The sequence below is a fragment of the Coregonus lavaretus genome (genome assembly GCF_964263955.1).
Source record: "Coregonus lavaretus genome assembly, chromosome: 20".
Lineage (NCBI taxonomy): Eukaryota > Metazoa > Chordata > Actinopteri > Salmoniformes > Salmonidae > Coregonus > Coregonus lavaretus.
In genome coordinates this window covers 46,700,486-46,716,854 of record NC_140007.1, presented here as the reverse complement: position 1 = coordinate 46,716,854, position 16,369 = coordinate 46,700,486, and the positions used below count along the sequence as shown (strand labels likewise).

Sequence of the window (16,369 nt, the reverse complement as noted above, 5' to 3'; positions counted from 1 at the left end):
TCTAGCTAAAATTGTCCCTTTCCTAAATTGGTCATGGATGGAGATAGGGATTTGGACTTGTGGTTTTCCTTAATTATCCGTACTGGCCAATGATTATAACGGTGATTCTGATCCAACCATTAATTCACACATTGTGCCTCAGACCTGTGAGGATGGTTCAGTATGTAGCTAGATGTAGTAGGCTAATATTAGCTGGTCATCTGTAGCTCAATTGGTAGAGCATGGCTCTTGTAACGCCAGGGTAGTGGGTTCGATCCCCGGCACCACCCATACGTGAGAATGTATGCACACATGACTGTAAATCGCTTTGGATAAAAGTGTCTGCAAAATGGCATATTATTATTTTTAATTGTTGCCCATGAAAGGAAGTTAGACTATAGAGCATTTTAGACAACAAAAACTAAAAGCATGTACTGTATGACAGAGTGATAGACCGTTTCGGCAACATGAAAGAGGAGGATGGCATTGGTGTTTCTCTACAAGTAGGGTGAGTCAACATGTTTTTTTACTTGCCACCCACACACACACACACACACACACATACACACACACATACACACACACACATACACATACACATGAATCAGTAACACGGACAGCCACATCATATTTAGCTTACGTTGATTGGACTAAATTGTTTTTAAAAATGTTTTAGTTGTCACTGTATTAGACTAAGCAGAGGTGATTTGATGATGTTGTAATGTTGAAGTTGAAATGGTGCTGGAATAGTGGAGGCAGCTCCTGTTTTCTTTGCGACTTGCGGTAACTCCCTGTGGTTCTAAATCAATAGTTGTTTAGTGGTCCGAAAATGTTGGTGACCCTGCACATTGACTCAGTACTGGTACCCCTGCACATTGACTCATTACTGGTACCCCTGCACATTGACTCATTACTGGTACCCCTTATATATATTCTCGTTATTACCTCAACTACCTGGTACCCCTGCACATTGACTCAGTACTGGTACCCCTGCACATTGACTCATTACTGGTACCCCTTATATATATTCTCGTTATTACCTCAACTACCTGGTACCCCTGCACATTGACTCAGTACTGGTACTCCTTGTATATTGTCTCGTTATTGTTATTTTATTGTGTTACCATTTATTTTTTCTCTCTCTGATTTGCTAAAAAAATTACCATACATTACTTTTTAATTCTGAGTAAGCTATTCATGGTAAAGTCTACACCTGTTGTATTTGGCGCATGTGACAAATAATATCTGATGAGTGACTATTTTATTTTAACTTCATTAAACAGTCTTTCACTTTATTTGGATAGTCCCAATGTGTATCTACAGAGGGTTACTAGTGTTTTTTTTTATATATATATATTTTTAGGGGGTAGATCAGCTTTAATATTGCAGATAGATTGTAACTTCCATCAATGTAATTGTCTGCATCACTTCCAATCCCCCATATATTTTCTTTCTTCTCGCAAATATGTACATATATATATTTACATTTACATTTAAGTCATTTAGCAGACGCTCTTATCCAGAGCGACTTACAGTTAGTGCATACATTATTCTTTATTTTTTTCATACCGGCCCCCCGTGGGAAACGAACCCACAACCCTGGCGTTGCAAACACCATGCTCTACCAACTGAGCTACATCCCTGCCGGCCATTCCCTCCCCTACCCTGGACGACGCTGGGCCAATTGTGCGCCGCCCCATGGGTCTCCCGGTCGCGGCCGGCTACGACAGAGCCTGGATTCGAACCAGGATCTCTAGTGGCACAGCTAGCACTGCGATGCAGTGCCTTAGACGACTGCGCCACTCGGGCATATATATAATATATATATATATATATATATACACATACACATACATACACATACACATACACATAAATACACATACACATAAATACATATACATACACATACACATACATACACATAAATACACATAAATACATATACATACACATATACAGTGAGGGAAAAACGTTTTTGATCCCCTGCTGATTCTGTATGTTTGCCCACTGACAAAGAAATGATCAGTCTATAATTTTAATGTTAGGTTTATTTGAACAGTGAGAGACAGAATAACAACAAAAAAATCCAGAAAAACACATGTAAAAGATTTTATAAATTGATTTGCATTTTAATGAGGGAAATAAGTAACATGCTAAAGTGTCCTCTGAGACCTGTTAGGTTTTGATCTTTACCTCCTGGGTTAAAGGACATTAACGCCCCATTAGGCCACACCCCTTTCCTACACGCTCTTACGTTTGTCAACAATGTTCTGTAATGTTACAGCACATCACATGACTTAACTGTCGCTGCAACAGGACAGGTCAGTTGTCATTATTTAGATAAGGTCAGAGGTCATGCGTGTGACATATGGGTTACGTTGTCTTGTTCTAATGTTTTTATTCGGTGGACCTATCTACATCAAAAAAATCGGCATCAACGGTCACGTCACTGTTTTGATTTGTCCTAGTGAGACCATGTTGAGGAATTTGGGCGTTACCCTCATGACTACTACCGGGTGCAAGTGGTGCGGTGTTTCAGCTCTCTTCGCTGTTTTCTGCTCTCTAAAAGAAAGTCTAAGCGAGAGAGAGTTGACTGTTGTTGTTAAGAGCTACACCGCTAACGAGCAGTGCTTTGAGTGTGGTCTCCTTTCACCACAGCCCTAGCCTCAGATGATGGGAGGGGAGGGAAGAGGGGGAGAGGGGGTTGGGATAGGGACTCTGGGGGAAGGAGGTGGGAGTCGGGAGGCAGGGAGAGACAGAGACACACAGCGTGGCTGGGGAAGCTGTGTGTGTGTGTGTGTGTGTGTGTGTGTGTGTGTGTGTGTGTGTGTGTGTGTGTGTGTGTGTGTGTGTGAGCAGAAACAATGGGCCTCTCGGATTGCATCTCTCTGTGTGAGCTCCGAGCGGATAGGACAAGGAGGGAGGGGGGGGGGAGGAAAGGAGTGGGAACTCTCCCACTGCCGGACCCCTCCCGCTCGCCTTGCTAGTCTCCCTGGCGTTTGATTGGTTTAGGCTGGGTATATATTTACACCACGGGTTTATCAAGCCTCACCACAACTTTCAAACGGCTCTGGAGGATAACACCACACTCCTTTAGGTTCTGGAAAACAGAGAGAGAGAGAAGAGAGAGGAAGAGTCGTGGAACTTTTTTGGGGACTTTGCACTCCTGGTTTCGGCTGAACCTTTCCACCGTTCAGAGGTCAATGCTTTGCTTTGCACTTCCTGCTCCTCTTACCTCTGTGTCTATCGGTTTCTCTGAACGCTGTTTAAAACCTTTAGCCTTGTCCTCGTTGTCTGTGTTTACTAAGAAACACAAAGAACACCGACAGAAGTTTACACAACAACAGGAGTTTGTCTAGCTGGAATGAATATATCTGAGTCTAGTTACTGTCGTGAGCCCAGTTCTCTACCAGGCCGGGACGGAGCCGAGGGCCATCTATGGGTCTCTTCCCCCAGCCCAGGCTCTGATCGTGGGCTAGGACCCTTCGACCAGACCCCCCTCTATGGAGGATCTGGAGACCGTGGCCTTGCTGGGGGCCGTACAGAGGCCAGGATAGGGGCTGGAGCTGAACCAGGGACAGGGGCAGGAAGCCCTGACTCGACCCACCCAAAAGCACCTTCCCTGGGCAGCGCTGAGGGGAGAGCAGGGGGCGAGTCGAGGATCCGTCGGCCCATGAATGCCTTCATGGTGTGGGCTAAAGACGAGAGGAAACAACTGGCTGTTCAGAACCCAGACCTCCACAACGCTGTCCTCAGCAAGATGCTGGGTAGGTTATGACACACACACACACACACACACACACACACACACACACACACACACACACACACACACACCACACACACACACACACACACACCACACACACACCACACACACACACACACACACACACACACACAAACACACACACACACACACACACACACACACACACACACACACACACACACACACACACACACACACACCACACACACACACACACACACACACACACACACACACACACACACACACACACACACACACACACACACACCACACACACACACACACACACACACACACAAACATACACACACACACACACACAGTATTCCGCATGTTTTTTTGACTTATGACTGTGTGCAATATTAAAGCATGTTTTGTGAATGTTTTTTGCCATGTCACGAACCACAATGAATCAGTTAAATCAACTCTAATTATTTGGTATGAATTCAGTCGCTGCTGGTACTACATCTTGTTCAAGCCAAATCCACACGTAGGATGGGTTTCATTGTTCAATATGTGCAGTACTGCTTTAGTAAGCAATAGTGAAACGTGAAACCAGTTTTTATTCCTGAGAGTAAAGAAGTAGATTTTGAATTTAGTTAGGCTTTTATTATTCAACAGTATCACTTAGTATCTACAATATGTAAAAACTCTATCCAGAACGTGTTTAGAGCTGCGCAGATTCTATTTAAGCAATAAGACACGAGGGGGTGTGGTATATGGCCAATATACCACGGCTAAGGGCTGTTCTTAAGCCCGACGCAACGTGGAGTGCCTGGATACAGCCCTTATTGGCTATATATCACAAACCCCAGAGGTGCCTTATTGCTATTATAAACTGGTTACCAACGTAATTAGAGCAGTAAAAATCATACCCGTGGTATACGGTCTGATATACCACGGCTTTCAGCCAATCAGCATTCAGGGCTCAACCACCCAGTTTATAATTGGATGTACACAACTGATATTAGCTAAATGTACGATGTCAATCATGTTGATAATGTTGATAATGTTGATAATGCTGATAATTATTATGATTATGATGCTGATTGTGCTACCGCTGCTAATAATGGTATTAATGGTATATATATTGATACATTATTATTATCTTTAGGCCAGTCGTGGAAGGCCCTGTCTACTCTGGACAAGCGTCCCTTCGTTGAGGAGGCCGAGAGACTCCGCCTCCAACACCTGACGGACCACCCCAACTACAAGTACCGCCCCCGCCGCAAGAAACAGGCCAAGAAGCTCAAACGGGAACCGGGGTTTCTGCTCCACAGCCTAGCCCAGGGAGGGGCAGGGGCTCCTGGGGCAGGGGAGGGCTACGGACACCCTCTGGATGGCTATGGACATCCAGGCCACGCTCATCCACACCACCACCTCCTGCCTCCACTGGGCCACTTCAGGGACCTCCACACCGGGGACTTGGAGAGCTACGGCTTGCCCACACCAGAGATGTCCCCTCTGGATTTTATGGAGGAGGGAGGAGGGGACGGAGGGGTGTTCTTTCCCCCTCACATGCAGGAGGACGTAGGGCTGCATGGTGCCTGGAGTAACTACCACCATCACCACCATTATAACAGCCATCACCACAACGTCCACAGCCATCCTCACAGCCACAGTCAGGGTCATAGTCAGGGTCAGGGTCAGGGTCAGGGTCAGGGTCATAGTCAGGGTCAGGGTCATAGTCAGGGTCATAGTCAGGGTCATAGTCAGGGTCAGGGTCAGGGTCAGGGTCAGGGTCATAGTCAGGGTCAGGGTCATAGTCAGGGTCATAGTCAGGGTCAAAGTCAGGTTCATAGTCAGGTTCATAGTCAGGTTCATAGTCAGGGTCATAGTCAGGGTCAGGGTCATAGTCAGGGTCAGGGTCATAGTCAGGGTCAGGGTCAGGGTCATAGTCAGGGTCAGGGTCAGGGTCATAGTCAGGGTCATAGTCAGGGTCATAGTCAGGGTCAAAGTGGTCATGATCACCATCTTAGCCAGAGCCAGAATGTCTCCCTGCTCTGTCGTCCTCCCCAGGAGAAGTGCCTCAGCCAGGCTCCAGAGCCTACGAACTCTCCCAGTCCCTACTCTAACCCCCAGGGCTCTGAGCCAGTCAAACCCCGCCAGCCCATCACTAGTTCCTCTGTCTCCTCTATGTCCTCTGGTTGCTATAGTTACCTGTACAATAGCGCTGGACCAGACACCCCCCAGACCTCCCACCTGGGGCAGCTCTCCCCACCACCCGAGTCCTCCTCTTCCTCCTCTTCCTCACTGGCCCCCACCTCCAACCCTAATCCCCAGACCCTGGACTCCATAGACCAGGCTGGGTCCAACCACTTAGGCCCGACGTCAGTTGAGTTCTGGACAGAGGTGGACCGTCGTGAGTTTGACCGGTACCTCAGTGCCAGCCGGACTCGTACGGAAGGGTATGGGAGTACCCTCATCCCCGTCTCGAAAGCTCTGGAGGGGTATACCAACGCACCCCTCTCTAAACCACCAGGAAGGAATACCGTCTGTGAGGAGAGCCAGAGCAGTCCTCTCATCTCTGCTCTGTCTGATGCTAGTAGTGCTGTCTACTACAGCAGCTGTATTACTGGCTAGTTACATGTACTACAGTCTAGTAAGGTCTAGTGCAGCCTACCGACCTGTTGGTCAAATACAGTATGTTAAAAAACTTTTTGGAAAGCATTGGATTGATGTACTTGACCCAGGTCTGCAGTTGAGTCTTAAAGACTTTCAGGGTAAGATCACTACAATGCTTTATAGTCTGCTACAGTCTACTGCAGACCACTAAAGACTACTGAGCTCTTCTACTTCCTGTCCAGACAGGCAGAACATTTATAATGATAAAACTGTTCCTTTTTACTATAGCCATTTATATATACGGTATTCCTAGTTCATGTTGTTTTGTATTATTTGTGTAGATTGTATTGAAATTATTTCTATGAAAAACTGTTTTATTTGCACTGGGTCACAAATATACGTATAGGAAGATCACTATGTTCCAAATCTTTCTAATGAAATATATATTTTACAAATGGAAGCAGAGGATTGTTGTTTCAATACAATGTGAATTTATGAGGTCTGCAATGTTAGGAGACTAGGAGTTAATTTTCAACGAAGTTTCACTGTTTCTATTTACATCAAACACTTGTTCATATTTTAATTTCCTTCACCACACATGAAAGGGGAATCGGGGATTAGGATATCCATTAAGCACAATAAATATTAATGATATGTAGCCTTTGTGCCAAATAAAAGTGGTGGGTTGACTGCTTTGTTGTTGTTTGAATCCCAGATTGCCTCTTTGAGAACCACGTTGAGCAGGTAAAAACTTTTGGTAATAATTATCTTCAAAAACAAAGTTAGGAATAAAACAAACAAAACAGTCACCCTGCAATTAAATCAAACAGGCAAAATAAAAGCATTATTTCATACAGTACGTCATTGGAATTACAACATTGCTTCGACACAGACATTATTTTTTTTTATTTTACACTTCGGTTGCTTTTTCTTTAATTGAAGAGGGCATTTTGTAAATGAATATATTGCTTTTTAAATATTTTACTAAATAAATAAAGTTATTTCTAAGGATTTATATGATTTCCTGTTTGTTCAGTTAGTTCAGATTTCAGATTGTATTTCTGGTGTTATTTTTAGGTCAGTCTAGTCTACATTAGACATGTTAGTGGTGTTATTAGGTCAGTCTAGTCTACATTAGACATGTTAGTGGTGTTATTTCACTTCAATCTAGTCAGAGTTTTTTGTGGTTTACACAACATGTTGTTGTTACTGTGAAAGAAAGAAAAGACAGACAGACAGACAGACATACAGACAGAAAGCCAGACAGACATACAGACAGACATACAGACAGACATACTGACAGACAGACAGACAGACAGACAGACAGACAGACAGACAGACAGACAGACAGACAGACAGACAGACAGACAGACAGACAGACAGACAGACAGACAGACAGACAGAAAGAAAGAAAGAAAGAAAGAAAGAAAGAAAGAAAGAAAGAAAGAAAGAAAGAAAGAAAGAAAGAAAGAAAGAAAGAAAGAAAGAAAGAAAGAAAGAAAGAAAGAAAGAAAGAAAGAAAGAAAGAAAGAAAGAAAGAAAGACAGACAGACAGACAGACAGACAGACAGACAGACAGACAGACAGACAGACAGACAGACAGACAGACAGACAGACAGACAGACAGACAGACAGAAAGCCAGACAGACATACAGACAGACATACAGACAGACATACTGACAGACAGACAGACAGACAGACAGACAGACAGACAGACAGACAGACAGACAGACAGACAGACAGACAGACAGACAGACAGACAGACAGACAGACAGACAGACAGACAGAAAGACAATCTCTCCAGTGTGTAACCTTTAAGCCGACTGACTGTCTGAATCCATCCTGGTGGAGTTCTGATCACCACTAAATTAGTTTGGCTCATGAACCTATTTTTCCCTCCCAAACCGCTGACTGAAAGAAAACATTTTTAACAAGAACGAAACAACAGAACGCAGAGGCTGAGTCCCAATTGGTTCCCTATTCCCTATGGGCCGCGGTCGACAGCGTTTCACTAACAAGGGAACAAGGTGCCATTTGGGAGGAAGATTTACTGTTCCTCGCCTCGCGGCTCCTCTCTCAACGCAGGGAGAGAAGGGAAGTAGATCAAAGAGAAATTGATTTTTATTATTGTTTCCAGAACACTCAATTAACTTTTTGGATTAGAGAAAAAGAGAGTTAGATTTCTTTAATACGCTACGAGGATCTAACTGTTAAAATGTGTCTCTTTTTAAAATATTTGTCATGTCAGCGCTTAGGCTGTGCTTATCGTTGTGTGTTCTAAGGGAACTCTTAACATAACGGGCAAAGATCCCACTCTGAATGGTTCTTCAAACACACTGCTGCAACCATGATCCCTGCAGCAGTGTGTTGTCCCCATAGGGATCATGGTTGCAGCAGTGTAGTTGTCCCCCTAGGGATCATGGTTGCAGCAGTGTGTTGTCCCCATAAGGATCATGGTTGCAGCAGTGTGTTGTCCCCATAAGGATCATGGTTGCAGCAGTGTGTTGTCCCCATAGGGATCATGGTTGCAGCAGTGTGTTGTCCCCATTAGGATCATGGTTGCAGCAGTGTGTAGTGGGGTCGCTGTGAAATTGTGAGCAGGTCCAGTGCAGGACACAGTCAGTATAAAGTTTCATCAATAACATGTAAAAGTAGCAGGAATGTGAATGGCCAGGAAACTCCTGTTGGAGTTCAGGATGTTGGAGTGGTCTGTGTGTGTGTGTGTGTGTGTGTGTGTGTGTGTGTGTGTGTGTGTGTGTGTGTGTGTGTGTGTGTGTGTGTGTGTGTGTGTGTAGGAAGGATGTTGAGGGGAAGAGGTGTTTTTCGTATCCAAACACGACATCACCCTTGGCTCGTCACCCGCAGTCGAAAACATGACAGTGAAGAGCCAGTCCATTTCATTCTCTTTCCCATCTGGAAACTAGCAAACATCAGCTTTTGAAAGGATACTTTGGTGTGTGTGGTGGGGGGAGTGTGTTTGTACGTGTTTGAGAGTTCATCAATGTGTGTGTGTTGGTCTGTAACAGAGGAGGCTGGTGGGAGAAGCTATAGGAGGACAGGCTCATTGTAATGGCTGGAATTGGTTAAATGGAATGGAGTCAAACATGTGGTTTCCATATGTTTGATGTGTTTGATACCGTTCAATGTATTCCATTCCATTATTTGCAATGAGCACGTCCTCCTATAGTTCTTCTCACCAGCCTCCTGTGTGCGTTTGTGAGCGCAACCAACAGGCAGACAGAGAAGTGAGAGAAATTAATGAATGTGGTTGAGAGAGGGATTTTCCCAGTACTGTTGCTCTCCTCTCTCTTCTTCAAGTTTATATTTGATGCTCTCTCTCTCTCTCTCTCTCTCTCTCTCTCTCTCTCTCTCTCTCTCTCTCTCTCTCTGTCTCTGTCTCTGTCTCTCTATCTGTCTCTCTCTCTCTCTCTCTCTCTCTCTCTCTCTCTCTCTCTCTCTCTCTCTCTCTCTCTCTCTCTCTCTCTCTCTCTCTCTCTCTCTCTCTCTCTCTCACTCACTCTCTCTCTGTGTGTGTGATACTCTCTGTTGTTCTCCTCCCCCAGTTCATAGTTTATAGCCCATCTGTGGTGGCATTAATGCATAAGCATCCTTGTGTGTGTTTGTGTGTGTATGTGTGTTTGTGTGTGTGTGTGTTTGTGTGTTTGTGTGTGTGTGTGAGCATGCTCTGCACGACAACATCCCCCCTGGCACTTTATTCCAGTAAATCTAACAATAAGACATGAAAGACTGATGATTGATATCAACAGCTCTCTATCTCTCTCTCTCTCTCTCTCTCTCTCTCTCTCTCTCTCTCTCTCTCTCTCTCCCTCTCTCTCTCTCTCTCTCTCTCTCTCTCTCTCTCTCTTGGTCCAGTCACTCAGGGTTCTAAATATTGGCTGTCAGATATATATATTGTTGGTCTAGTCACTCAGGGTTATACATATTGGCTGTCAGATCTATATATTGTTGGTCCAGTCACACAGGGTTCTACATGTTGGCTCTCAGATAGATATCTCGTGGTCCCAGTCACTCAGGGTTCTACATGTTGGCTCTCAGATAGTCTTCTGATTGTTACAGTCACTCAGGGTTATACATGTGTCCCTAATGGTCCCATATTAGGCATATGGGTGTGTTTTGGTCAACTCTTCAGTCTTTGTAAAGCCATACAACATCCAGGAGAGTGGGCCACCTCACAAACAGAATGGACCACCAGTCTACCATGTCCCTAACATAGACTATGGTCCCTACAGCCTTGATTCTCCACACAGTGACAGCATATGTAGAGGGACACAGTGAGAGGCATGGCTGACCAACATGACCAACCACAGGCAGCATGATGTCATGGGGTTTGCTCTCTCTCTTTTACGTGTGTCTAAACCAGGAAGTGCAGCCCTGGCCCCCTTCCATCGCCTCACTGTTCCGTGTGTGAGCAGGAGGGCGAGGGGAACGAGATGGAGGGGATGGACTGGCGGAGGGGGGGGTTGGGTGTGGGGCGAGGAAGGAGGCTGTGGTGGGGCACTGCTGTTAAGGGGTTGGAGGGGTGGACGGGAAGGAGTGGACGGCGGCGGAGTGGAAGGCTCGAGGGCTGGAATGAAGGATTGTAAGGACGGACGTTGATGGGTGGAGGGGTGTAGGGGCGAGGGAGTGGAAGCCAAGAGGAAGCTGAGTCGTGTTGTAGCAGAGACAGCCAGGCTGCTGTCGATCTCCAGGCGGCGGGTGGAGTGTGGTGAGGTGACGTGGCGGACGCCCCCTGAGCGCCAGGGAGGGCTGAGCGGAGCCAGTTGGGCAATAGGACATGTAAAAGAGGTGGCCCATGACCTATGACTAGAAGCGCTTTTATTAGACACCAAAACATGTGGTCCAATGTATTTATTATTAGACACATTACCTCACTACAAACATCACTACCCCCTGTATTGGTCTCATCACCACTACAGTCACTACCCCCTGTATTGGTCTCATCATCACTAAAGTCACTACCCCCTGTATGGGTCTCATCACCACTACAGTCACTACCCCCTGTATGGGTCTCATCATCACTAAAGTCACTACCCCCTGTATGGGTCTCATCATCACTACAGTCACTACCCCCTGTATTGGTCTCATCATCACTACAGTCACTACCCCCTGTATGGGTCTCATCATCACTACAGTCACTACCCCCTGTATGGGTCTCATCATCACTACAGTCACTACCCCCTGTATTGGTCTCATCATCACTAAAGTCACTACCCCCTGTATGGGTCTCATCACCACTACAGTCACTACCCCCTGTATGGGTCTCATCACCACTACAGTCACTACCCCCTGTATGGGTCTCATCATCACTACAGTCACTACCCCCTGTATTGGTCTCATCATCACTAATGTCACTACCCCCTGTATGGGTCTCATCACCACTACAGTCACTACCCCCTGTATGGGTCTCATCATCACTACAGTCACTACCCCCTGTATTGGTCTCATCATCACTAAAGTCACTACCCCCTGTATGGGTCTCATCACCACTACAGTCACTACCCCCTGTATGGGTCTCATCACCACTACAGTCACTACCCCCTGTATGGGTCTCATCACCACTACAGTCACTACCCCCTGTATGGGTCTCATCATCACTACAGTCACTACCCCCTGTATTGGTCTCATCATCACTAAAGTCACTACCCCCTGTATGGGTCTCATCACCACTACAGTCACTACCCCCTGTATGGGTCTCATCACCACTACAGTCACTACCCCCTGTATGGGTCTCATCATCACTACAGTCACTACCCCCTGTATTGGTCTCATCATCACTAATGTCACTACCCCCTGTATGGGTCTCATCACCACTACAGTCACTACCCCCTGTATGGGTCTCATCATCACTACAGTCACTACCCCCTGTATTGGTCTCATCATCACTAAAGTCACTACCCCCTGTATGGGTCTCATCACCACTACAGTCACTACCCCCTGTATGGGTCTCATCACCACTACAGTCACTACCCCCTGTATGGGTCTCATCACCACTACAGTCACTACCCCCTGTATGGGTCTCATCACCACTACAGTTCTTCCCTCTCTCTCTCCTTCCCTCTCTCTCTTCTTCCCTCTTGTCTCTCTCCTCCCCTCTCTCTCTCTCCTTCCCTCTCTCTCCTCCCCTCTCTCTCTCTCTCTCTCCTTCCCTCTCTCTCTTCTTCCCTCTCTCTCCTCCACTCTCTCTCTCTCCTTCCCTCCTTCCCTCTCTCTCTTCTTCCCTCTCTCTCCTTCCCTCTCTCTCTCTCCTTCCCTCTTGTCTCTCTTCTTCCCTCTCTCTCTCCTTCCCTCTCTCTCTCTCCTTCCCTCTTGTCTCTCTTCTTCCCTCTCTCTCCTTCCCTCTCTCTCTCCTTCCCTCTCTCTCCTTCCCTCTCTCTCTCCTTCCCTCTCTCTCTCCTTCCCTCTCTCTCTCCTTCCCTCTCGTCTCTCTCTCTCTCTCTCTCTCTCTCTCCCACCGCTCTCTCTCTCTCTCAAGTCAATTCTATTTAAGGGCCTTTATTGGCATGGGAAACATATGTTTACGTTGCCAAAGCAAGTGAAATGGATAAACAAAAGTGAAATAACCAATAAAAAGTGAACAGTAAATATTACACTCAGAAGTTCCAAAAGTATATGTCATATTATGTCGATATACAGTGTTGTAACGATGTGCAAATAGTTAACCTCTTAAGGATCGGACACATTAGATCTGGTAAAAGATAATACAAAGAAGAAAACATGCGATGCAACATGCAATTGAGAGTTTGGCCCCTAGATGGAAGCAGTGTGTGTGCAAAGTTTCAGATTGATCCAGTGAAGCGTTGCAATACTGGACTATTTTGTATCAAGTCTGCCCAAATCTGCCAAATTGGTCAATTGATACATTTTCAAGTACATAACCATAGAGAACATACAAAAATTATATGGTAATGCAAAATGTAAGTTTATACACTCCGAGGAATGTCATACATAACGGATCATTAGCTTATACACTAACTTTCACACATCTAGATGGTGTGGCCAGAGACAGCAGGGGTTCAAACTGTAGAAACCAGTTCCTACATTTGAATATAAAAATTTATTTTATCAAACAAAACTATGCTGCATTTTATCTCTGGGACCCTTAGGATGACAAATCAGAGGAAGATTACTGAATATATGTACATTATTTACCTTCAGAGGTGAATGTATCAAACCAGTTGCCGTGATACGTTTTTTGTTGTTGTGCACTCTCCTCAAACAATAGCATGGTATTTTTTCACTGTAATAAATACTGTGAATTGGACGGTGCAGTTAGATTAACAGAAATCTAAGCTTTCTGCCCATAGAAGACATGTCTCTGTCCTGGAAAGTTTGCTGTTACTTACAACAGTCATGCTAATCACATTAGCGCACGTTAACTCAACAGTCCCGTATACGGGACACCGATCCCGTAAAGGTTAAAGTACAAAAGGGAAAATAAATAAATATGGGTTGTATATACAATGGTGTTTGTTCTTCACTGGTTGCCATTTTCTTGTGGCAACAGGTCACAAATCTTGTTGCTGTAATTGCACACTGTAGTATTTCACCCAATAGATATGGGAGTTTATCAAAGTGTGATTTGTTTTCGAATTCTTTGTGGGTCTGTGTAATCTGAGGGAAATATGTATCTCTAATATGGTCATACATTTGGCAGGAAGTTAGGAAGTGGGCAGTGTGCACATAGCCTGTCTTCTCTTGAGAGCCAGGTCTGCCTACGGCAACCTTTCTCAATAGCTAGGCTATGCTCACTGAGTCTGTACATTGTCAAAGCTTTCCTTAATTTTGGGTCAGTCACAGTGGTCAGGTATTCTGCCACGGTGTACTGTCTTTCAAGGCCAAATAGCATTCTAGTTTGCTTTGTTTTTTTGTAAATTCTTTCCAATGTGTCCAGTAATTATCTTTTTGTTTTCTCATGATTTGGTTGGGTCTAATTGTGTTGCTGTCCTGGGGCTCTGTGGGGTCTGTTTGTGTTTTTGAACAGAGCCCCAGGACCAGCTTGCTTAGGGGACTCTTCTCCAGGTTAATCTCTCTGTAGGTGATGGCTTTGTTATGAAAGGTTTGGGAATCGCTTCCTTTTAGGTGGTTGTAGAATTTAACGGCTCTTTTCTGGATTTGGAAAATTCTGCCTAATTCTGCTCTGCATGCATTATTTGGTGTTTTACATTGTACACAAAGGATATTTTTGCTGAATTCTGCATGCATACACTCATTTTGGTGTTTTTCCCATTTTGTGAATTGTTGGTTGGTGAGCGGACCCAAGACCTCACAACCATAAAGGGCAATGGGTTCTATACCTGATTCAAGTATTTTTAGCCAGATCCTAATTGGTATGTCATATTTTATGTTCCTTTTGATGGCATAGAAGGCCCTTCTTGCCTTGTCTCTCAGATCGTTCACAGCTTTGTGGAAGTTACCTGTGGTACTGATGTTTAGCCGAGGTATGTATAGTTTTTTGTGTGCTCTAGGGCAACAGTGTCTAGATGGAATTTGTATTTGTGGTCCTGGCAACTGGACCTTTTTTGGAACACCATTATTTTTATCTTACTGAGGTTTACTGTCAGGGCCCAGGTCTGACAGAATCTGTGCAGAAGATCTAGGTGCTGCTGTAGGCCCTCCTTGGTTGGTGACAGAAGCACCAGGTCATCAGCAAACAGTAGACATTTGACTTCAGATATTAGTAGGGTGAGGCAGACTGTTCTAGTGCCCTCGCCAATTCATTGATATATATATATATATATATATATATATATATATATATATATATATATATATATATATATGTTGAAGAGGGTGGGGCTTAAGCTGCAACCCTGTCTCACCCCACGGCCCTGTGGAAAGACATTTGTGTGTGTTTAGCCAATTTTAACTGCACACTTGTTGTTTGTGTACATGGATTTTATAATGTCGTATTTTTTTTCCCCACTGTATATGTATATACATGTATATATATATACAGTGGGGAAAAAAAGTATTTAGTCAGCCACCAATTGTGCAAGTACTCCCACTTAAAAAGATGAGAGAGGCCTGTAATTTTCATTATAGGTACACGTCAACTATGACAGACAAATTGAGGAAAAAAAATCCAGAAAATCACATTGTAGGATTTTTAATGAATTTATTAGCAAATTATGGTGGAAAATAAGTATTTGTCACCTACAAACAAGCAAGATTTCAGGCTGTCACAGACCTGTAACTTCTTCTTTAAGAGGTTCCTCTGTCCTCCACTCGTTACCTGTATTAATGGCACCTGTTTGTACTTGTTATCAGTATAAAAGACACCTGTCCACAACCTCAAACAGTCACACTCCAAACTCCACTATGGCCAAGACCAAAGAGCTGTCAAAGGACACCAGAAACGAAATTGTAGACCTGCACCAGGCTGGGAAGACTGAATCTGCAATAGGTAAGCAGCTTGGTTGGAAGAAATCAACTGTGGGAGCAATTATTAGGAAATGGAAGACATACAAGACCACTGATAATCTCCCTCGATCTGGGGCTCCACGCAAGATCTCACCCCGTGGGGTCAAAATGATCACAAGAACGGTGAGCAAAAATCCCAGAACCACACGGGGGGACCTAGTGAATGACCTGCAGAAAGCTGGGACCAAAGTAACAAAGCCTACCATCAGTAACACACTACGCCGCCAGGGACTCAAATCCTGCAGTGCCAGACGTGTCCCCCTGCTTAAGCCAGTACATGTCCAGGCCCGTCTGAAGTTTGCTAGAGTGCATTTGGATGATCCAGAAGAGGATTGGGAGAATGTCATATGGTCAGATGAAACCAAAATATAACTTTTTGGTAAAAACTCAACTCATCGTGTTTGGAGGACAAAGAATGCTGAGTTGCATCCAAAGAACACCATACCTACTGTGAAGCATGGGGGTGGAAACATCATGCTTTGGGGCTGTTTTTCTGCAAAGGGACCAGGACGACTGATCCGTGTAAAGGAAAGAATGAATGGGGCCATGTATCGTGAGATTTTGAGTGAAAACCTCCTTCCATCAGCAAGGGCATTGAAGATGAAA

At 44.8% G+C, this 16,369-nt stretch overlaps 1 protein-coding gene across 1 annotated transcript; it reads left to right on the top strand.

Moving 5' to 3' along the window:
• The first annotated feature begins 3,329 nt into the window (after positions 1-3,329).
• LOC311147825 (transcription factor Sox-18-like) lies at positions 3,330-7,263 on the top strand. Its single transcript, XM_084184617.1, has 3 exons — positions 3,330-3,749; positions 4,872-5,353; positions 5,648-7,263. Exons 1-3 carry the CDS (start codon positions 3,347-3,349, stop codon positions 6,338-6,340), a joined length of 1,578 nt encoding a protein of 525 aa, XP_084040743.1. The 5' UTR covers positions 3,330-3,346; the 3' UTR covers positions 6,341-7,263.
• Positions 7,264-16,369: the final 9,106 nt, after the last annotated feature.

Excerpts from the sequence above, each read along its gene's own strand:
- LOC311147825 (XM_084184617.1), top strand. The coding sequence starts at position 3,347 with ATGAATATATCTGAGTCTAGTTACTGTCGTGAGCCCAGTTCTCTACCA. Across the intron at positions 3,750-4,871 it reads TGTCCTCAGCAAGATGCTGG|GCCAGTCGTGGAAGGCCCTG; the intron begins GTAGGTTATGAC and ends TATTATCTTTAG. Across the intron at positions 5,354-5,647 it reads ATAACAGCCATCACCACAAC|GGTCATAGTCAGGGTCAGGG; the intron begins GTCCACAGCCAT and ends GGTCAGGGTCAG.